At 43.1% G+C, this 23,021-nt stretch overlaps 1 protein-coding gene across 6 annotated transcripts in view; it reads left to right on the forward strand.

Moving 5' to 3' along the window:
* Positions 1-23,021, forward strand: part of LOC101075268 (kin of IRRE-like protein 1) — an 81,676-nt gene that overhangs the window by 32,040 nt on the left and 26,615 nt on the right. For 4 of the 6 annotated variants that reach the window (XM_029830575.1, XM_029830571.1, XM_029830572.1 and 1 more), the window contains 5 exons: positions 4,053-4,202; positions 11,831-11,988; positions 15,250-15,400; positions 16,550-16,655; positions 18,179-18,327. In XM_029830575.1, coding sequence (XP_029686435.1) covers positions 4,053-4,202; positions 11,831-11,988; positions 15,250-15,400; positions 16,550-16,655; positions 18,179-18,327 — 714 coding nt within the window. The remainder of the gene's footprint in view (positions 1-4,052; positions 4,203-11,830; positions 11,989-15,249; positions 15,401-16,549; positions 16,656-18,178; positions 18,328-23,021) is intronic. The other 2 variants (XM_029830576.1, XM_029830574.1) reach the window with 1 other exon arrangement.

Below are 23,021 nucleotides of genomic sequence, written 5' to 3' on the forward strand. Positions count from 1 at the left end.
TCAGAAAAAAAGCTAACCAGGCCATCCCAACAACTGGACCATCACCAGATGTGCTGACTGTGGGAACATACAGGCTCTCCAATGAGCCCTTAAACTCCTTCAGCCCTATATATTTATCTGAGGCGTCTTGGCTAATTGGGCTAATGTAATCTATGCTAATCTTGGGCATCTAGTTAGGATGCCCCCTGGACACCTCCCTGGTGAGGTGTTCAGGGCATGTCCCTCCGGTAGGAGACCCCCGGGAAGACCCAGGACACATTGGAGAGACTATGTCTCTCGACTGGTCTGGGAACGCCTGGGGATCCCTCCGGATAAGCTGGAAGAAGTAGCTGGGGAGAGGGAAGTCTGGGCTTCTCTTCTTAGGCTGCTGCCCCCGCGACCAAACCCCGGATAAGCGGTAGAGGATGGATGGATGGATGTTCTTGGCTAATTCAGAAATCCAAGTCCACCACGTGTCTTTTAGATCCCATCCCAACACACATGTTGAAGGATGTTTTACCATTGATAGGCAGTTCTATCCTGGATCAGATCAATTGTTCTTTAGTGACAGGTTATGTACCCCGGTCCTACAAAGTGGCAGTGATTAAACCGTTGCTTAAAAAAACATCACTGGATCCTGATGTGTTAGCAAACTATAGGCCAATATCCAACCTTCCTTTTATCTCTAAAATTCTTGAGAAGGTTGTGGTGACTCAGTTACTGGAGCACCTGCAGAGGAACAGCCTGTTTGAGATGTTTCAGTCAGGCTTTAGAGCTAATCACAGCACAGAAACAGCACTTTTTAAAGTTACTAATGATCTTCTCATAGCTTCAGATCATGGACTGGTTTCTATGCTGGTTCTGCTGGACCTCAGTGCTGCTTTTGATACAGTTGATCACAGCATCCTGTTACAGAGACTGGAACATGTGATTGGGATTAAAGGGACAGCACAAGACTGGTTTAGATCGTATCTTTCTGATAGATACCAGTTTGCTCATGTCCATGGTGTTCCCTCCTCATACAGTAGGGTTAGCCATGGAGTTCCTCAGGGTTCTGTGCTTGGACCAATCCTTTTCACCTTGTACATGCTTCCCTTCGGAAATATTATTCGTAGCATGGAACAAATTTTCAATGTTATGCTGATGACACTCAGCTTTATTTATCCACGAAACCAGAGGAGACAGAGAAGTTAGTGAAGCTTCAGACCTGTCTTAAAGACATAAAGTCCTGGATGTCTTCAAATTTCTTTCTCCTTAACTCAGGAAAACTGAGGTCTCAGGTATAGATTAGATCACATTATCACTCTAGATGGTATCTCATTAATATCTAGTCTCTCTGTGAGGAATCTTGGAGTAACCTTTGACCAAAATCTGTCCTTCAACTCAAACATTAAAACAGTCTCTAGAATTGCCTTTTTTCACCTGAGGAACATCACAAGGATTAGGAAACTACTGACTATTGTAATTCTTTATTATCAGGGTGTCCAAACAACTCTCTAAGAAGCCTCCAAATGATCCAAAATGCCGCAGCCAGAGTTCTGAAAGGTATTGACTGCCCGTTAAATTTAGAATAATTTATAAAACCCTTCTTTTGACCTACAACATACTCAGAGGCCTGGCTCTATCCTACCTGGAGGAGCTAGTGATACCTTACCAGCCCAATAGACTGCTCTGCTCTCAGAATACTGGTCTACTTGTGGTTCCCAGAGTCTCTAGGAGTACAATGGGGGGCCGAGCATTTAGCTACCAGGCCCCCCCGCTATGGAACCAGCTCCCTGTCCAGGTACGGGAGGCTGACTCCATCTCTACTTTTAAGATTAGGCTTAAAACCTACCTCTTTGGAAAAGCTTATTGTTACTAATTCTATAGTTCCAGTTATGATCATAGACAGACGAATTATCATACTTAGGGGGTCATCTAATCATTAGGTTAACATCTTAGCTATGCTGCTATAGGCCAAGGCTGTCGGGGCCCAGAAACATGATCACCTGACAGGCATCTGTCACCCCACTGGGTCATGGTTATCTCTCCTCTCCTCTCCTCTCCTCTCCTCTCCTCTCCTCTCCTCTCCTCTCCTCTCCTTCAAGTAGACTAGTGATGCTATTTCCTATGTAGTTTTTCTGCCCCCCCCCCCCCCCCCCCCCCCTCTTCTGTATTCATTTACAGGTATCGCGGCCTTCAGAGCTGCATAATGACCTCCAACCCCGCTGACCCACTCAACCGGCAGCTTATTCAATATAATGTATTTTTGTATGTATTTCTATGCTCTATCCCTCTCCTCTCCTCTCCTCTCCTCTCCTCTCCTCTCCTCTCCTCTCCTCTCCTCTCCTCTCCTCCCTATTCTATCCTCTACCTGTCCTCCCCCCTTCTCCTCTCTCTCTACCCAGCCGGCCATCAGCAGGAGGGTCCCCCTACATGAGCCTGGTCCTGCTCAAGGTTTCTTCCTGTTAAAGGGGAGTTTTTCCTTGCCACTGTTGCTTGTCTGGGGTTAGGCCCTGGGATTCTGTAAAGCGCCTTGAAACAATTTTGATTGTCTTAGACGCTATATAAATAAAGATTGATTTGATTTTACTCGGAGCCCTTCACCCTCACAAATTGTAGTCTTTTTGTGAGGTAGTCCAAAATCCATGTTGTGAGGTGGTGATCCACCCCAGCTACCTGCAGCTTGCCCCCCAGCAGCCTGGGCTGGATGGTGTTGAATGCACTGGAGAAATCAAAAAGCATGATCCTTACAGTGCTTCCAGCCTTCTCCAGGTGGGCGAGGGAGGTGTGAAGGAGGTAGATGGCGAACTGCAGCGGATCCATGAAGGAGCTCACCAGTAGGCGCAGATGAACGAGGATGAGTCTCTCCAGCATCTTCATCAGATGAGACCCCAGCTTCAGATTGAACGTGTAATCTAAAGTCCCACACAGCTGTTCTGCACAGAACTTCAGGAGCCTAGAGCTGATGGCATCCAGACCCGTTGCTTTCCTGGCCCTGTTCTTCTTCAAGGCCTTCCTCACCTGGTGTGTTGTGAAGGAGGTGTTGGTGGGCAGGATGGGCATGGACCAGAGTGTGAAATGTAGGGCATGGTTGAGCTGAAGGTCATGGGAGAGGGGGAGGGGGGACAGGAGTAGCAGTGGATTTGCAGTGGAGTGTTTGTGTTACTTTGTGGAGTGTAGAGTGGAGTATTGTGGCTTTGTTGGTGTGGCTTTGTGGCTTTGCTTGGTCTGTCTTCCCTGCACGTTTGAGGTCTTCATGCCGTTTGCTGGACCAGAGAAGTGCAGATCGTGCTCCTGAGTTCTCTGCAGTACAGGGGAACTGCTTCAGTTCGAGGATTCACCCGTGGACCCGTGAAGTGCTGACGCTGACTCCCAATCTCCCTGCTTCTGTCTTCTGTGTCTCCCCGGCACGTTCGAGGTATTCATGCCATTTACTGGGCCGGTGACTGTGCCGAGCCGGACTCCCGAGTTCTCTGCAGTCCAGGGAGACTGCTTCTGGTTGAGGACTCACCGGTGGACCTGTGAAGGGAAGACGCTGACTCCCGAGCTCCCTGCAGTCCCGGAGGACTGTTTCTGTCTTCTGTGTCTCTCCAGCATGTTCGAGGTCTTCGTGCCATTTGCTGGGCCGGTGAGCGTGCCAAGCCTGTTTCCCAAGTTCTCTGCAGCCCAAGGGGACTGCTTCTGTTCGAGGACTCATCCGTGGACCTGTGAAGTGCTGATGCTGACTCCCAAGCTCCCTGCAGGCCAGGAGCACTGTTTCTGTATTCTTTGTGTGTTTCCCCTGTAAATAAAACTCTTTGGACCATTTTACCTCTGTGTCCTGGCCTGCTCTCGGGTTCTGTCTAAAACTTCAATTCGTAACACACATGTGTTGTTATTGTAAAGCACTTTTCACCGTTTGGTGATTTAAAAGTACTACTGTATATCAATACATTTTGATCCAACTGAGTATTACATTTGATTCAATTAATTGTCATACAGTTAATAAATTTATTTGTTTGAGTTTTTGTTATCCTGCAAATTAATTAAACACTAAAGGGCTTAAGAGGACGTCTCATCATGTGTTTAACTCCACTGTGTGTGTTCTGCAGCTTGGCCTAGGTATCGTGTCCTGCGGTCATTCGACATTGGCCAGTACAACCTGGAGATTTCGAATGCGGAGCTATCAGATGACTCCTTATACGAGTGTCAAGCCACAGAGGCTGCCTTGCGATCAAGGCGAGCAAAACTCAGTGTTCTTGGTAAGAGATCGTCCGAAAATTATTTTTGTGTGTGTGCGCGTCAGTATGTGTGTAAGAGAGAAAGAGAGAATTTGAATTTTGAAAAACAGTTTTATATGTTGATCTTACAAAGAACATATATAATTTATATCCTAAAGCACTCACTCAGAATAAATAGATAACTAAATCAATAAATATATAAATAATTTTGCAGGAGTGCATCTCCAAACTGCAAAGAGTAATTTACCAAAAAACAGAGGATATGATTAAAACACCACACCTGATCAAAAGAGTCCAGATCTCCAGTTGCCTTTTAAAAATTAAAATCAAGGTGGATTCTGGACTTGATCATATTGACACATACACAGTGATAGGTTCAAGAATAAAACATTCCTCTAACTTTTTTGTATGGCTTAAATACACTACAGAAATTGTAAAAGATGCTGACATTAATAAAAACTGAAAAAATGTCTCTATGTTCACAGAAGGGACACTTGTCTTCCACTGTTTCATTAATGGTTGACACAAATGCATTCCTGGTCTAGGCCAAAGTACCTTTTCCAGGGTGTTTCAGCACTGTTTCAGTCTTTGCCTGTTTATAGTCTTCACCAGCATCTTACCAGTGTTTTTCTGGATACGTCCTGTAGAGAAACAAATGATGAGTCTTTCAGCAGGGGGCCAGAGCAGTCTTTAAAATCTGGTGCAAGGAAAATGGCAGGAAATAGTTCCTCCTCTACCTCCATGCTTGTGGATTAGGTAGTCATGGGCTGAAAGCTTGGGTTTCCAGTGGTCCACCAGTATTTGTACAATTATCAGTGAACTTATTCCTAGCTGGACAATAAGGCTAGAGGGGTAATCTATTTAAGGGCCCGTCAAAACACCCCCACCTGGTGTGTGACAACTTCTGCAGTTACCATATTTCTGGCCATCGTTTCCGCCGTCCAACTGGAAAGCTCCAACTTGGTCCCCCATAAGACTGGCTCTTGCTGGAACCAGTACGCCGATTCTGATTGCCTCTCCTTTCTTTAATTCGGGTTCTCGTCCAGAGGCCTGGCATCTGAGGGTTCTGCACAGGATCTTAGCTGTTCCTAGGACTGTGCTGTTCTGGACAGAGAGCTCTGATCTCAAATCAAATCAATCTTTATTTATATAGCGTCTTTTACAATCAAAATTGTTTCAAGGCACTTTCCAGAATCCCAGGGCCTAACCCCAGACAAGCAACAGTGGCAAGGAAAAACTCCCCTTTAACAGCAAGAAACCTTGAGCAGGACCAGACTCATTTAGGGGGACCCTCCTGCTGATGGCCGGCTGGGTAGAGAGAGAGGAGAAGGGGGAGGACAGGGAGGAGGAGAGGAGAGGAGAGGAGAGGAGAGGAGAGGAGAGGAGAGGAGAGGAGAGGAGAGGAGAGGAGAGGAGAGGAGAGGCATAGAGCATAGAAATACATACAAAAATACATTATATTGAATAAGCTGCCGGGGTCAGCGGGGTTGGAGGTCATTATGCAGCTCTGAAGGCGGCAATACCTGTAAATGAATACAGAAGGGGGGGGAGAAGCAGAAAAACTACACAGGAAATAGCATCACTAGTCTACTTGATGGAGAGGAGAGGAGATAAGAGGAGAGGAGAGGAAACCAGTGGGGTGACAGAGGCCTGTCAGGTGATCATGTTTCTGGACCCCGGCAGCCTTGGCTATTATATATATATAATTATATATAATTTAATTAGGTTAACATCTTAGCTATGCTGCTATAGAGCAGCATAGCTAAGATGTTAACCTAATGATTAGACGACCCCTTAAGTATAATAATTCGTCTGTCTATGATCATAACTGGAACTATAGAATTAGTAACAATAAGCTTTTTCAAAGAGGTGGGTTTTAAGCCTAATCTTAAAAGTAGAGATGGTGTCAGCCTCCCGTACCTGGACAGGGAGATGGTTCCATAGCAAGGGGCCTGATAGCTAAATGCAGCTAAATGAGCTAGGCCTCTGAGGACCTTGTAGGTCAAAAGAAGGGTTTTAAAAATGATTCTAAATTTAACGGGCAGCCAATGAAGAGATGCCAGTACAGGAGTTATGTGATCTCTTTTGTCAATACCTGTCAGAACTCTGGCTGCAGCATTTTGGATCACCTGGAGGCTTCTTAAAGAGTTGTTTGGACACCCACTCTTCGTTTAACTTTTATTCACTATGGACCCCAGGAAAGTGATGAATGTTGTTGCCCCACGAGATGTTGAGGGGTTCAAGGTGGAGGGTAAAGTTGAGCCTGAGGTTGACGAAATAATTTCGCTTTGATATGGCATGGGTCTTGAGGTGAATGACGAGGACATCAACGAGTTGATTCAGGAGCACAAGGAGGAGCTTTCGACGGCGGAGCTGAAGGAGTTGGAAGCAATGCAACACACGGCAGTGCAGGAGGAGTTCGGAGAGGAAGAGGAGGAGGCAGCCATTGTTCCATCAGCCTGAATAAAAGACATTTTAGGAAAATTCCATGAAGTTTCAGAATTTGTCAAAAAGAATCACCCAGAAAAAGTGTTCACGAGTCGAGCTATTGCTCATTATGACGATGTTTGCCTTTCACATTTTCGAAGGATTCTCAAAAGCCAACAAAAGCAAAAGTCCTTGGATCAGTTCTTTAAGAAACGTCATTCAAAAACCACTGTTGAGAGAGAACTCGAACCATAGAAGGCAAAAGGTGACGATGATAGCAGCTAAAAAGTAAACATGATTTTTATTCTTTACTTTATTCTTTGTTTTTTACATTATGTACAGCTCTCTTCATATTTATTGTTGTAACTGTAACCGGGATTTATTGTGGGTGTTCGAATGTTTGTCCATTAGATGGCGGTGTTACCACAAGTGTTAACGTTCGTTGCTAGTAATGACGGCTAATGTAAGATTAGCCTGTAATAAAGTTCATTTTGTTCCTGGAGAAGCCTTGCACTGAATTCCTACATTTATTGTGTGGTAATCTAATTGTAACATGTATTTGTTACATGTTTTGATGCATTTTTATGATTTATAAAATAATTGGAACGGATTAGGGCATTTACATGGAAAACGCGTCTCTATTTACGTAATTTTCAGGTTACGAAACAACTTCCGGAACCAATTAATTTCGTAAGTAGAGGTCCCACTGTATTTATCTAGTCTGAATGCCATCTCGATGTCTAATGCTCTAGATCCTAGTGAGGTGAATCAGGGAGTCAATGTCATGCTCATGCTTGACAGAACAGGTTTGCATCATTGTCCAGTCACCTACTCGATGATGCATCCTGGAGTAAAGCCATCTGGATTAACGTTGTTGCTGTGGACTGCTTTTTCTTAATGACAAGATTAACACAAAGTTTGGATTGGAAATTTTATTATTTTTTTTAAATTGATAAGATGCCTCACATAAATACAATATACACAAATTACTTTGCCAATCCTTTCCTCCACAGACATTTGTGTGTTGTACTTAAAAAGGTCAAAGAGGAAAAGATAATGGACTTATCCCAGGGACAGCTTTTTATGCTAAAGATAATTTATAAATCGAAGTCATGTTTTGATCAACATTACATCCCAAATTAATTATTTCATATTTTGCATGTCATTGCTAATTAATGTGCACAAGCCAACTTCTTATCTGTAAGAAGTTTATCTGTAAGTCCAAAGCTGTATATTTTTTTTAAATGTTTTAATTTAAAAAGAATATTAGATATTGGTTATAGTCATTATTGACTTTACGTGATGCGTCACCATAGCTGGCAGCTCCACCCGGTCTACTGTTATTAGCCATTTTTCATCATGAGCATGCCTGTTTCATCATGAGCATGCCCGGTTGGAGGAATTGTGGTACAATCACTTGCCCCTGTCATTTCAACACTTTCCACAAAATTGAATTCATGGTCACAGTGAAGAATTCATGGTCATAAAAATTTGTTTATTTGACTAATCTGAACTCACAACTTTAAGATGCAAACTCGCATAAAAATTCTTCTAACTTGAACAATTTCTCAGACTCACGGCTGTTACACATTCTGGGAGAACAAAGAAATTCAAAAAAAATGACAATTAATTGCAGGCCTGAATTGGTAATTCTCACATCTTTTTCTTGAAACATCTTTGGCCACTTTCTCAAGTTGCCAAACTAATGTGATGATAGATAGAAATTTCGATTGGCCACAGCTCATGCTAAAAACAGAAATGGTATTTCTGCTCATGTGGAAAAAAAATTGGAGGGACAGCTGGTGGTCATACTGTAAACTATGAAAACAAGACATAGTGTGACTCCTGAAGTGGCGCATGCAGATTGATTTAGGTGAAAGATATGTGAAAGACCTTGCTTACTTTTTAAAACTGAAGTATACAGGAAATAGAAATATAGCCACAAGTATGCCAAAAATATATATAAAGGCTTCTGCATTCAAGAAAAAATATTGTGTTGCCAAAAGAGAAGCATGGGACTCCTGTTGAATGATTGACACCACTAGTTGCATTTATATAGGGTTGCGATTGCATTTTAGTGGGCCATGGACTGATTTCACCAGTCAAAATTGTAACTGATATGGACAACACAGAAGGCGGGACTTCAACTTCCATGTCTACTTTGGAGCTGTTTGGTAGCAGTGATTGGCTTAAACAGTGGTTGGCTTGTGGAAAGTCTTGCTATTTTATACGGTGATTAAATGTCATATGGAAAGCATTCAGAAGTGAGAAATCACATAGCTTCAAACAGTAAAGCAACCTACTTTAGGGTTTACACTTTTAATACTGGTGGATCTACTCAGCCACAGTGTGTTACATGTCTGCCAAACAAAAAGTCACCACCAAAAGAGAGGTCACACATTGTAATATATGGTTGGACCAACTTTAGCTTTGATTATGACACATATTTGCTGTGTCATTGTTTTGAGCTTGTTTTAAGCTTCTGCAATGTTTCAAGATTCAATTCTGTGCAGCGTGGCAATAATTTTTACCAAAATCTTGTATTGATGATGGGAGAGACAGACACCTGCAAAAAGTGCATCCTAAAGATTCGCAATGGGGTTAATGTCTATACTCTGTGGTTGCTAATTCATGTGTGAAAATGACATCTAATACTCCATAAACAACTCTTTCCTAAAACTATCAGGGAAGAGAAAATCCTCATGCACAAAAATGTTGCTTACCCACTTTTCCACACTGGCTCTGACAACTGGCTCATTAGCCACTTCATGTTCCCAAGGACAGTACTCATGGAACTGTGTGCTGAGCTTCAGCCACAATTGGAAGGTGGAATCCCACCCACAGGCCCTGTTTATACTTATTTATATATTTATTTGAGGGCCTGGTCAAAGAGGAGAATAGTATTCCTATGTGTTTATTCAATTCCATGCTGATTGGGATCCAAACGTATAAATATACTAGGATTCAGGAGTATGCACAGTTTCACACATATGAATTATTTTGTGCGTTCAGACTTTTCTGGATATGAGTGTATGCTAAATTTTAGAAATATAATCCAGGCAAGTCTTTGCACCCAATATCACAGGTCATTCAGTATATATAGCTAGTAAGCTGACCTCATTCTTTAGAAACATATTGTTGCTGAAGTCACACCTGATCAAATGGAGCAACACCAAATGATAACACTGCACCTAAAGGCTACGGTAGTAGGCACAAGGCATGATGGGTGCATTAGGTCATCTGCAATATACTGTATATGTGCAACAATATTGTCTCAGAACTCAGTGAAACCTTTGAGCAAACATTCAGAAACAAAATATGCCATCAGTTTTTGTTTTTGGCAACAATTGAGAGGGCTTTCTTCTAGTACAACTTACATATGGGTGACCAATACTATTGATAAGAGGGGGCTACAAAACTCATGTGGTAAATTTCTTCTGGTGGTAGTCGAGAGGTGTTGATGAAGAAGGAATCTTCTCAGACACAGACTTGGTTATAAGAGGTGTTTATTGGAGGGAACAGTCATGTATCTATCAGACGCTGCAGCTGGCCCGAGGGAGGTTTCGTGGTCCAAATGGTGAAGATCTCCAAAGTGCTTACTTCGATAGCCCCCTTCTTATACAGTCAAGTAAACACATTCTTCTCTGATGACCTCATAACACAATATAGAAAAACAAATGGCATAGAGTTCAGTTAGTACCAAAAATGGGAGTAGGAGAAAGGCCTCATGGAACCTATCCTAATATGGCACCAGGCTGGCTGAGAAACAAGTTGTGGCCTTACAGAAGTAAAGGCCTCCAGAGAACAGATACACAGGCTTCAGATACTACACTCACACAGTGAGTTCCCGAGTGGCTAAAATCAGTCAGCTATACACTATTGTGAAAAATTTGTTTCTCCCTACTGCCAGTCCTGACAATAGTCCCAATTGTTTGGATTATGCAGGGAAATTTGCTCACAAATTCATCAAACAACGCTAGTCTCATGGTCTGATTTTTTGTTGTGGCAAGTGCAAGGACTAAGAAGCTGGGAGTGAAAAGTACACACCACGTGACAGTAAAATGTTTATGAACAACTTTTGTAAGGCATATAAAGACATACAAATGGGTAATAATCCATGTTCGACTGTTTAATAACCACTATATTTGTACTTGACCCGACAAAGCCACCTTGAGCTCTAGAGATTTTTGTGTGCCCCGAAAGACTGGACGAGTGCTTCCTTGCGGTCCAGGAGGACTGCAAGTTTGATTAATTAAAGACTAGTTTTTGCACTTTTTATCACTGCGTTTTGCCTGATTTCGGGTCCTGTAAAAACCCAAACCTTAACACAGATGTCTGAACCACCAACTACAGCAGCATTACTCTAGTCTGTTGCAAATGAATGAGCTTCTGTCTCTATTTCTAAGGAAGATGCTAGCCAACCCCCTGATAAATATAATTTAACCAGTTCTATCTCTGATTTTCTTTTTGGGTTATGACCAATCATTATGGTGCTAGTGTGCTCTGGTAAAATGTACACTTATTAGCATCCTTATGCTTGATCATACTGTTTATTAACAGCAAGCAAAGAGGTCACAAAAACACAACCTTCCTCTATTCACCCTACTCTGCATGTTCAAACATTGCACATGTTGTAATGAAGTCCCCCGGCAGAACCAGAGTCCCCTTCTGGAACCCCATACAGGACTCATTTCAGACTAAAAGAAGGCCAGATACTCTAAACTGCTGTTTATGTAGAAAAACAATTAAAGTTTTACCAATAATATTTTAACACAGCGAAGCAGTCATTATGTCCTCTCACTTCTTTACATTTAAATGATAATGGGCATATTCTATCTCCAAAGAGTCAACTTCTGCTGCATTGTTCTGGTCCTGCCAAGTACTCTTCTGTATTTGCCAATCAAATCGCAAACCATCCAACCCCACTGGATCTTCCCAGTGGTGGAACTGAGAAACTTCCATGTTATTAGTTCCGGTTCCATTTGAAACAGACAATTCCTCCTGCAATGAACCTCACAAAAAGTTGATGCTTCCCAAAATGGGAAAAACTTAGAACTTAAAGGTAGAAGAATATGAAGAACAGTCTTGTGTGACTTTAAATGTAAATTTATCAAATGTGATGTCATCAGATTAAAATCAGGTTTCTGGTAAGAGATGAATGTTCGTCTGAAAATCTGTGAATAAGCATTTGACGACACTGTGTGCATGCATGTCTACTCCAGTCCCTCCTGAAGACCCTGTAGTTGACGGATCTCCTGAGCTCCTGTTGATGGCTGGAGCTCCTTACAATCTGACCTGTGTGACCCGGGGGGCAAAGCCTGCAGCTCATATCCAGTGGACCAAGGACAGAGTGCCTGTGGAGGGTGCCTACCATTCTACGGTGATCCATATACATGACTAAACCCAGTTTATATCAGTACCTGCAGATGAAAATAAGCTCACACTTTCACGTGTACACATAATGTACCTGATGTATGTACATTCACTTTATGTACATTTAAGTAGGGCACTTACACACAATCATCAGGTATATTTTATACTTCTTTCTCTGTAACCTTCCAATTCAATGCTTTTCAGACACAAATTTACAAAACATGAGCATTTTATAGCCACAGGTTGCTCCGCAGATCCAATTTTCCATTGGATGCATGAACTGATTTAAAAAAATTCTAAGCATTTGTCTTGCAGTATATATGGTACATACAGTGTATAATGATATAGCATATATCTATACACACATTCAAACACACACAAACACACATCTACAAACATTTGCATGTATTTATGTATATGTGTGTGTGTATGTATATATGGAGCGGCATAACCAGGTGGCACTGTCAACCACCCTTACCACTACCATCACTGAGACCAATCAGCTGATGTATGCAGCAGCAACGATAATCCTACAGATGCTTGGCTATAAGAGGAAGCACATGAATAGCCATAAGGAGCAAATGGCCCCATGGAGGAGAAGGCTGGAGGCAAAAATCATGGCGACATGGAGAGAAGTCAGCCTCCTAACAGAGCTGAGTAGGGACGTGAATCCAAGGACGGAGCAGCCCAAGTATAACAAACTGTCCATACCTGAGGCACTGGAGACTGCTAAGCAAAGGCTCACAGCCCTGGCTACCCAACTAAAGAGGTACACAAGAGAAGTAGAGGAAAGGAGGATAAACAGGGTGTTCTCCACCAACCCGGCAAAGGACTACTCTCAATGGCAGGGCAACAATATGACAACAGACCCTCCCCAGGGCTGAGACGGCACAATACTGGAAGAGTATCTGGGAGAAAGAGGCAACGCACAACACTACTGCCCAATGGCTGCAAGAACTACAGACTGAGCACAGCCAACTCCCAGAACAAGACCCAGTAGTCATCACCTTAGCAGACATCCAAACAAGAGTGTCCAAAATGAAGAGCTGGACAGCACCAGGGCCCGATAAGATCCACGCCTACTGGCTTAAGAAGCTGACTGCATTCCATGAACGCCTGGCAGCACAAATGAATCAGCTGCTAACATCAGGGAACCACCCAGAGTGGCTAACCCAGGGCCGGACAGTCCTCATAATGAAGAACCCCCAGAAGGGCACAATACCGTCCAACTACCAGCCCATAGCCTGCACCACAGCACCACATGGAAGCTCCTATCAGGCATCATAGCGGCTAAGATGAGCAGGCACATGGATAAATACATGAGCAGAGCACAGAAAGGCATAGGGAACAACATCAGAGGTGCCAAGCACCAGCTACTGGTCGACAGGGCAATCGCCCAGGACTGTAGGACGCAGCACACCAACCTGTGCACTGCCTGGATTGATTACAAGAAAGCCTATGACTCAGTGCCACACGCATGGATACTAGAGTGCCTAAAGCTGTATAACATCAATTGCACGGGTAAGCATCAGATGTGGCATATATCAAGGAGATGTGCCCTGTCCCCCCTGCTGTTCTGCATAGACCTAAACCCCCTTAGCCAGATCATCACGAAGAGTGGCTATGGGTACCAGTTCCGAAGTGAAACAACCGTCAGCCACCTCCTCTACATGGATGACATCAAGCTATATGCCAAGAACGAGCGTGACATCGACTCTCTGATTCACCTCACTAGGATCTACAGCAAAGACATCAGGATGTCATTCGGGCGAGATAAATGTAGGCGGATGTTATCTAGAAGAGGCAAGGTGATTGCAACTGATGGGATTGAACTACCTGAAGGGAACATCACAGACGTGCAGGACAATTACAAATACCTGGGGATCCCATAGGCAAATGGTAACCATGAGGAGGTAGCTAGGAGGTCAGCCAAAGCTAAATACCTACAGAGGTTAAGGCAGGTTCTGAAAAGTCAGCCGAATGGTAAGCATAAGATCCAGGCCATAAACACCTACGCCCTGCCAATAAGTCAGTCAGATACCCTGCTGGCATAATACCCTGGCCACTGGAAGAGATACAAGCCACTGACATCAAGACAAGGAAGCTCCTCACCATGCACGGAGGGTTTCACCCTAAGTCCAGTGTTCTGAGGCTGTACACAAATCGAAAGGAAGGGGGCCGAGGACTAGTAAGTGTCCGAACTACTGTCCAGGAGGAAACAACAAGCCTCCGATAGTACATCAAGAAGATGGCCCCCACTGAACCACTGCTGAGTGAATGCCTCAGGCAACAAAAGCCCACCAAGGAGGAGGAACCTGAGGGGCTATCATGGAAGGACAAGCCCCTGCGTGGAATGCACCACCGACAAATTGAGGAAATGGCTGACTTCGAGAAAACATACCAGTGGCTGGCAAAGGCCGGACTGAAAGACAGCACAGAGGCACCACTCATGGCTGCACAAGAACAGGCCCTGAGCACCAGAGCAATATAGGCCAGGGTCTACCATACCAGACAAGACCCAGGTGCAGACTGTGTGGAGAAGCCCCTGAGACAGTCCAGCACATCACAGCAGGGTGCAAGATGTTAGCAGGCAAGGCATACATGGAGCGGCATAACCAGGTGGCTGGCATAGTGCACTAAGTATGGACTGGAGGTCCCAGGGTCCAGGTGGGAGACACCCCCAAAAGTCCTGGAGAACAAGCAGGCCAAGATCCTGTGGGACTTCCAGATCCAGACTGACAAGATGGTGGTGACCAACTAGCCTGACATAGTGGTGGTGGATAAACACCAGAAGACAGTTGTGGTGATAGATGTAGCGATCCCAAGTGATAGCAACATCAGGAAGAAGGAACACGAGAAGCTGGAGAAGTACCAAGGGCTGAAGGAGAATATAGAGAGAATGTGTGGCATGAAAGCAACAGTGGTCCCAGTAGTGATTGGGACACTAGGGGCAGTAACACCCAAGCCTAGTAGATGGCTCCAACAGGTACCAGGAGCCACATCAGAGATCTCTGTCCAGAAGAGTGCAGTCCTAGGAACAGCTAAGATCCTGCGCAGAACCCTCAGACTCCCAGGTCTCTGGTAGAGGACCGAGTCTAAATGTATTTGAAGTAGACCAGTTTTTGCTAATCCTGCATATTTTTTTCCCCATTTGTTTTTATGTACCCTGTCAGTAAGTTCTTCTTATGCAGTAAAAAATTTGCTTTTTTCGTCAATAATTGATGATCTTTTTTCCACTTTTCAAATCTCTTACAAAATACAAAATTAGGAAGTGCTACAAGACAGGAAGAGAGTGACGACGAGGAGCTATCTGCCCATTACACCATCTGACACCGACAGTGGCCGTAACTTTTCCTGTGTGGCCAGAAACCCAGCAGTGCCAATGGGAAAATGGGCCACTGTCACCCTCAATGTTCACCGTATGTTACCTTTATTTCAGTTAGACAACTCTGAATTAAATCAAACACGTTATTGCACACTATTATTTGCCATAGAAGGAGCATCAATGTAACAAAATAGAAGTAGGTTTGGCGTTAGACTCTTTCTTGGTGTATTCACTCCCTGATAATAGGCTGCCGAGACATTACAGGGAAAGAATATCAAACCCCTGCATGTAGGGTCAAAAAGAGTCCACAATTGATCCTGGGGTGGTGATGGGATTGTGCTCTGAAGCACTGAGCAGTATAATAGTTTAGATTCTAAACTTTATAGCAGCAATTAGTCAGGGCAACTGAACAAAGAGCAGCAAATAAAAGTGCTACAGGGGGATTAAATACTTGCATGTGCTGCAGTATTAGCAATAAATCGAGCCTTCAGTTTGGCTGTTTTAAAAATTTAATTTGCGATTATAAGAAAACATGTTAACAGAGACTCTAGCCGTGCTGGTAGCGGAAAGGCCGGACAGATGGACAAGTAATGGAAACTCTACCTATACCTTTAGTGGAAACACCAGCTGAGCAAGTAACAGAAATGCCAGCTGAGCAGGTGACGGAAACGCCAGCCTTGCCATCAGCGGAGAAGCTAGCCGAGCCATTTAGAAGACTTTACCCAAGCAATTAGCGGCGATGCCAGCGGAAATGTGAACAGTTTGGAAGCTCCCACTTAGCCATCAGATTTTTGTACTTTTATCTGACCTGAAGTTATTTACCTGTTGGCAGCACCCAACACGACTTGCCCTTAGTGGAGATGTTAGCTAAGCCCTTAGCAGCAATGGTATCAAAGATGTTGATGCAATCTTGAGCAGAGTGGCACAGATGCTAGTAAAGCAAATGTTATATTTTTGTTTTGTTTTTACTTAGTTGAACCACATTTAGAGCTCCAAAGCATTGAGTAGCAGAATAGTATAGAGAGAATAGCATACAGTAGCAAAATAGCCAGAAGGCAGAGCAGCATCAAGAATGACCAGATTAAAAAAAGGGGGAGGATTAAGTATGTGCCCTAATCAGGAGAAAGGGTCATGTGACAGATCAGCTGGTCATTTACTTTTATTTATATATCTATATAGCTCTCTCTCTCTCTCTCTCTCTCTCTCTCTCTCTCTCTCTAAATATATATATTTACCCTTGTAGACTCTCCAGTGGTGACCCTGTCCATTGAACCTCGCTCTGTATTGGAGGGTGAGAGAGTCACCTTCACTTGTCAGGCCACCGCCAACCCACCAATCATGGGCTACAGGTCTGGCTAACATTTGTATCTTATATGTCTATGTCTATGTAAGGTGCACTGATTATGATGATTAAGTGATTGATTATAAATTATAAATGATTAAACATATATGTGGTGATTATAAAGGTTGAAAACAAATTGTTTAGTTCCACCAGAAAAAACAAACAAAAATACCACCCTGAGAATCTCACAAAGGGAATAAATTCAATATATGAAGCACACAGGGAAGCCTACTCATTAAATGGCATGAAACGTGGTTCGAAACACAAATTTAACCCAAATGATCTTTCAAAATTCAAAGGACATTCACATAAATTAAAAACAAGGAAAATTCAAACAATGGGCTGGAGCCAAGTGGACAAGTGCTTGTACTAAGTGGGGGAGGATCCACTCAAATTAAGGAAATCAACCAAAACCACCCAGCATGTATGATACACTGCAAAGATATCACCACCATGGCAACAGCACCACTGGTCTCCAGTATCTAAAAGATGAAACAAACAATTTAGATGGCGGTCAACAAACTAAAACAACAAAAACCACAAAACCATTTCAAAGGTTAACAAATAATAACTACTAGGCTATAATAATAACTACTACTACTGGATGTAGAGGAAGTTAGAAGAAAAAATAAAGTCAAGCTACAGAAAAAAGAACACAAATCAATCAAGCCAAAAAACTTTCACCCACACCATTAAACCTAATTGGTACTTGTGCAATGTAGATCAAATGGAACTGAGCGAAAAGGTACAAAAAGAGCAACAGAGCAGTGGTATAACGAATGTTGAAACAACAGTTTGATAAAGCAGTAGAGTAACACTTTGACACAAATACTGTGTTTGGTCGCTGCATTAAGGCTCAGAAGGCATTAGACAAACTGCAGCCTTTTTATTGATATTTGCTTGGCAAGATATCCCATTTCCAGTCTAAACTATTGTACATAAAAAAAAAATCATATTTATTTCCTACAGTTTAACACAGTGATCTCATTTTTGTTTAATGTGGTTCCAAGTTTAATTAAGTTGCTTTAGTTAATTCATTGATATTTTGACAAGCAGCTATTTTTTACACATTATGGCTGACAATAATAAGTCTTGTACCTGAAACACAATGGGCCGTTTAAGCAGCATAACTTTTCTTGAGAGGGAACATAGGAAAGAATTCTGTATTTTATGATTGTAATAAATTATTAGAATTATATATACCGGTATTGTAAATGTTTCCCCTTTTTGAAACCCCAGCACCTGCCAGTGATTGTTAAAAGTAATGTTTTAATAATAAATAACTGACTTGTATCTGGAAGTGATCTTGAATGGTAATTGTACTTAAGTGGTAATAGTTATAGACAAACACTGACTTTTAGCTTGAGCAGTTTTGAAACCTAGGTAGGTTTACTCTACCACAGGGTCCCTTAGTGGTGCTGCTAGGCACTTAGTCAGACTTAAAAAAAATAAAAATAAAACTAACACTGCCTGACAAAGATAATATTATAGATTTATTAGTTTATGGTTGAAATCTGTTTCATTTTTTAGGTGGGCAAAAGGTGGCATTATACTAGAAGGGGCCAGAGAAAGAGTAATGCTCACCACAGCAGATCACTCCTTCTTCACTGAACCAGTATCATGTCAAGTGTTCAACGCTGTGGGAAGCACCAACGTCAGCATCCTGGTGGATGTGCACTGTGAGTAGAGTCGAAGACAGCTAAACTGACTTGGATTTAATGGTGGTGTGGCAGGACTCAAAAGCAGCACACCAACTAGGAAACAGTTTATAAGGAACTTTAATGGTTGTCTTGCAGGCAACAGCACTATAATTAATCACAAAGGGCCTGCAAGATGGAAGGCAGAAACACCACACAGCCACAGGAAGGCGTAGGTCCAAACACACATAAGCAAAACTTAGTCGGGGACTGAATGCTGTTGTGTTTACCAGGGCTGAGATGAGGAGGGAAGGTCTGAGGCAGGCAGGGTTGAAATTAATAAATCTGTACAAAAGGATGTGCTGGAAAGTCAAGCATGAAGGAATAAGTAATCTGGCAACATATGACCAAACTGCAGTGCCTTCTTTCCAGGATGTGTAAGAGGTTGGGGAAAATGGTAAAGGCTAATCAGGTGGTGTGGAGGAGAGAGGTGGCAGAGTGAGTGGAAATTTTCACCACAGCAGTAGAGCAGAAGAGCAGGCAGTAACAGGACGCCACCTTCAAGGTCCTCGATGTCCCAAATGCAGGTCCAGGGTGGGAGAAAGGACGACCACGGTAGGGGGCAACTAGAACTCCTACAAGACACAGAAGCCCACCTCCGTTGGTTGAAACAATTGTGACGAATCAGGCAAGACCTCCACAACAGAGTCCTCCACTGGCGAAGAAGCAGACCCAACAGGGGGCTTTCCCCAGGCCCAGAAAAATGACAGAGCAGGCTGGTCATCATGCAGGCAGCAGACATCCTTTATCAGCTGTGGGCACCTGATGAACCGGTCTGGGGCCCAGTAGCAACTGTTTCTCATGTCCACGATGGCGAGAGCAGAGAAGCCACATCACTGCATACACAGGGCTCCTGTTGACAAGCTGATGGTAGAAATGATGAGAGAATTCTGGTCATATTTAATCCACGACAGCTGCTCCGACCAGGAGGAGGAATTCTTCAACACCATGCATCCCAGAGCTGTCTCCATCGCCTGGTTCACGTGCTCCGTTAGCCCATTACTTTCAATCAATCAATCAATCAATCAATCAATCAATCAATCGATCGATCAATCATTATTTAGATAGCGTCTGTTACAATCAAAATTGTTTCTAGGCGATTTACAGAATCCCAGGGCCTGACCCCCAACAAGCAACAGTGGCAAGGAAAAATTCCCCTTTAACAGGAAGAAACCTTGAGCAGGACCAGGCTTATATAGGGTGACCCTCCTGCTGATGGCCAGCTGGGTAGAGAGAGAGGAGAAGGGGAAGGACACGTAGAGGAGAGAATAGGTACAACATAGAAATTATTTTAATTAAAATAGAGTCGAGTTGAGTGGGTCAGCGGGGTCGGAGGTCAGTAGGTCAGCATACAGCTATGAAGGTGGAGATACCTGTAGATCAGTGCTCGTGTGCCAACTGCGGCCTCTGGAACGATAGTTTGTGGCCCCCACCTTAATATGAAAGTTTAATGTTAGTGCGGCCAGCGAGTTTGATACGAATGGCACTTTACACTGTTGTGTGCGGAGCTGAACGAACCCACCAATCACAGGGAGGTATATGGCTCTCGGGGGCAAGACATCAACCGGGCTTGTTGCAAACTCGTGACATTACGCCTCCTCTCTTCAAGGACCAATCACAGCCTTTGTGGCGTCTGAGACACGGAGCCGAATTGGTGCCTCCTCTCCACTTTGCATGTGGAGAGGAGGCACTTTTCAGAGCTTTTTCGAAACATGGAACTTTGTCTTGTATAAACGTCGCTTCACAGCATATTTTACAAATCAGCAGCTTGTGCAATTGTGACATTTTAGTGTTGATGCATGTGTGTGTTGGTAGGGACTATTGTTGTGAATTTTCTCCTGGTGGTAGCCGAGATGTGTTGATGAGGAAGGAATCTTCGCAGACACCGACTTGGTTATCAAAGATGTTTATTGGAGAGAACAGTCAGGTATCAATCGGACGCTGCAGCATGCCCGAGGGAGGTTTCGCGGTCCCGATGGTGAAGAACTCCGAAGTGTCTACATCGATACCTCCTTCTTATACAGTCAAGTAAACACATTCTTTACTGATGACCTCACGCTATACAATATGGCCAACCCAATGGTATAGCGTTCAGTTATTACCAAAAAAGGGAATACTGAAGATGCTTCATGCTACACATCCTCATATGGAGAACAACCAGGGGCCCACAGGCTCCAGTGTCATCTTTTAGCAGCTTCTCTTACATAAAGGAAGAAGACACAGGACACACATGTGGAGCATGTCCTAATATGGTGCTTAGGCTGGGTGCTAAACACATTACGGCCTTACACCGTAAAGCCTGCATAGAACGGGTCAGATACTACACTATGATGGATCTCTGCTTTTGCGTGGGTGAGGCCACCTTACTGGCGGCACCACTAAATGTCCATCACTCTGTCGCAGCCAGTGAAGTAGCGGTGCATGGGTGGGTCATCATAGCTCTGAATACATCTCGGAGTCGGAACCTCTCATAAACAAAACGTGAAGTAATTTAAAATAGTTTTAATTAATGCTACCACATGCGTAGTATATTGAAATATTTATATTACTAAATGTAGATTTTCGCTATATTAAAATAAAATGGTCAGGGACTATTTTGTATTCCCCAAACATTGATTGTGATATATCCCTACCATCATCCCGAGATAAACCTACGCCCGTGGTGTGTGAGTGTGTGTGGGGGGGTGCGTCAGCTAAACACTGAAACAGAAACCTTAATGGCACCAAGTGGAATTATATATATTACACAGCCCCAAACATGTCTTTTTCAAAGCCTGCAGTGAAGAAAAAAGGTGGGTGATGAGCACAGACAATTTCTATTTTTTCTATTATTATTAGTGATTGAGTGATTTATTTTCTTATTTATTCTTAAGTTGTTTATTTATTTTTCATCTTATTTTGTATTAAAAAAATAAAAATAAAGAGGAGAGGAAAGGAAAGGAAAGGAAAGGAAAGGAAAGGAAAGGAGAGGAGAGGAGAGGAGAGGAGAGGAAAGCATGAACCAATGGGGTGACAGAGGCCTGTCAGGTGATCATGTTTCTGGACCCCGGTAGCCTCGGCCAATAGCAACATAACTAAGATGTTAACCTAATAAGTAGACGACTCTAAGTTTGATAATTTGTCTGTCTAGGATAATAACTGAAACTAAAGAATTAGTGATAATAAGGTAGGTTTTAAGTTTAATCTTAAAAGTACAGATGGAGTCAGCCTCCCATACCTGGACAGAGAGCTGGTTCCACAGCAGGGGGGCCTGGTAGCTAAATGCTTGGACCCCTATTCTACCCCTAGAGACTCTGGGGACCACAAGTAGACCAGCAGTCTGAGAGCGAAGTGGTCTATTGGGATGATAAGCCATCACTAGCTCCTCCAGGCAGGATGGAGCTAGGCCTCTGAGGACCTTGTAGGTCAGAAGAAGAATTTTAAAAATTATTCTAAATTTAACGGGTAGCCAATGAAGAGACGCCAGGACAGGAGTTATGTGATCTCTTTTGTCAATACCTGTCAGAACTCTGGCTGCAGCATTTTGGATCAACTGGAGGCTTCTTAAAAAGTTGTTTGGACACCCTGATAATAAAGAGTTACAGTAGTCCAGCCTGGAAGTAACAAATGCATGGACTAACTTTTCAGCATCATGCCGCGTCAGCAGCTTCCTGATCTTTGTGATGTTCCTCAAGTGAAAAAAGGCACTTCTAGAGACTAATTTAATGTGTGAGTTGAAGGAGAGATTTTGGTCAAAAGTTACTCCTAGATTCCTCACAGAGAGACTAGATGTTAATGAGATATCATCTAGAGTGATCATGTGATCTAATCTATCCCTGAGAGGTTTAGCACCAAACACCATGACCTCAGTTTTTTCAGAGTTAAGGAGAAGGAAATTTTAAGACATCCAAGTCTTTATGTCTTTAAGACAGGTCTGAAGCTTCACTAACTGCTCTGTCTCATCTAGTTTCATGGATAAATATAGCTGAGTGTCATCAGCATAACAATGAAAATTTTTTCCATGCTGCGAATAATATTTCCTAAGGGAAGCATGTACAAGGTGAAAAGAATTGGTCCAAGTACAGAACCTTGAGGAACTCCATGGCTAACCCTACTGTATGAGGAGGGAACACCATGGACATGAGCAAACTGGTATCTATCAGAAAGATATGATCTAAACCAGTCTAGTACTGTCCCTTTAATCCCAATCACATGTTCCAGTCTCTGTAACAGGATGCTGTGATCAACTGTCTCAAAAGCAGTACTGAGGTCCAGCAGAACCGGCATAGAGTAGATCCAGTCCATGATCTGAAGCTATAAGAAGATTTATGAGATCATTAGTAACTTTAATAAGTGCTGTTTCTGTGCTGTGATGAGCTCTAAAGCCTCACTGAAACATCTCAAACAGGCTGTTCCTCTGCAGGTGCTCCAGTAACTGAGTCACCACAACCTTCTCAAGAATTTTACAGATAAAAGGAAGGTTGGATATTGGCCTATAGTTTGCTAACACATCAGGATCCAGTGATGTTTTTTTAAGTAACGGTTTAATCACTGCCACTTTGTAAGACCGGGGTACATAACCTGTCACTAAAGAACAATTGATCTGATCCAGGATAGAACTGCCTATCAATGGTAAAACATCCTAAAAAACACGTGGTGAACTTGGATTTCTGAATTAGCGAAGACGCCTCAGAAAA

The sequence above is a fragment of the Takifugu rubripes genome, chromosome 22 (genome assembly GCF_901000725.2).
Source record: "Takifugu rubripes chromosome 22, fTakRub1.2, whole genome shotgun sequence".
In the NCBI taxonomy this organism is placed as follows: Eukaryota; Metazoa; Chordata; class Actinopteri; order Tetraodontiformes; family Tetraodontidae; genus Takifugu; species Takifugu rubripes.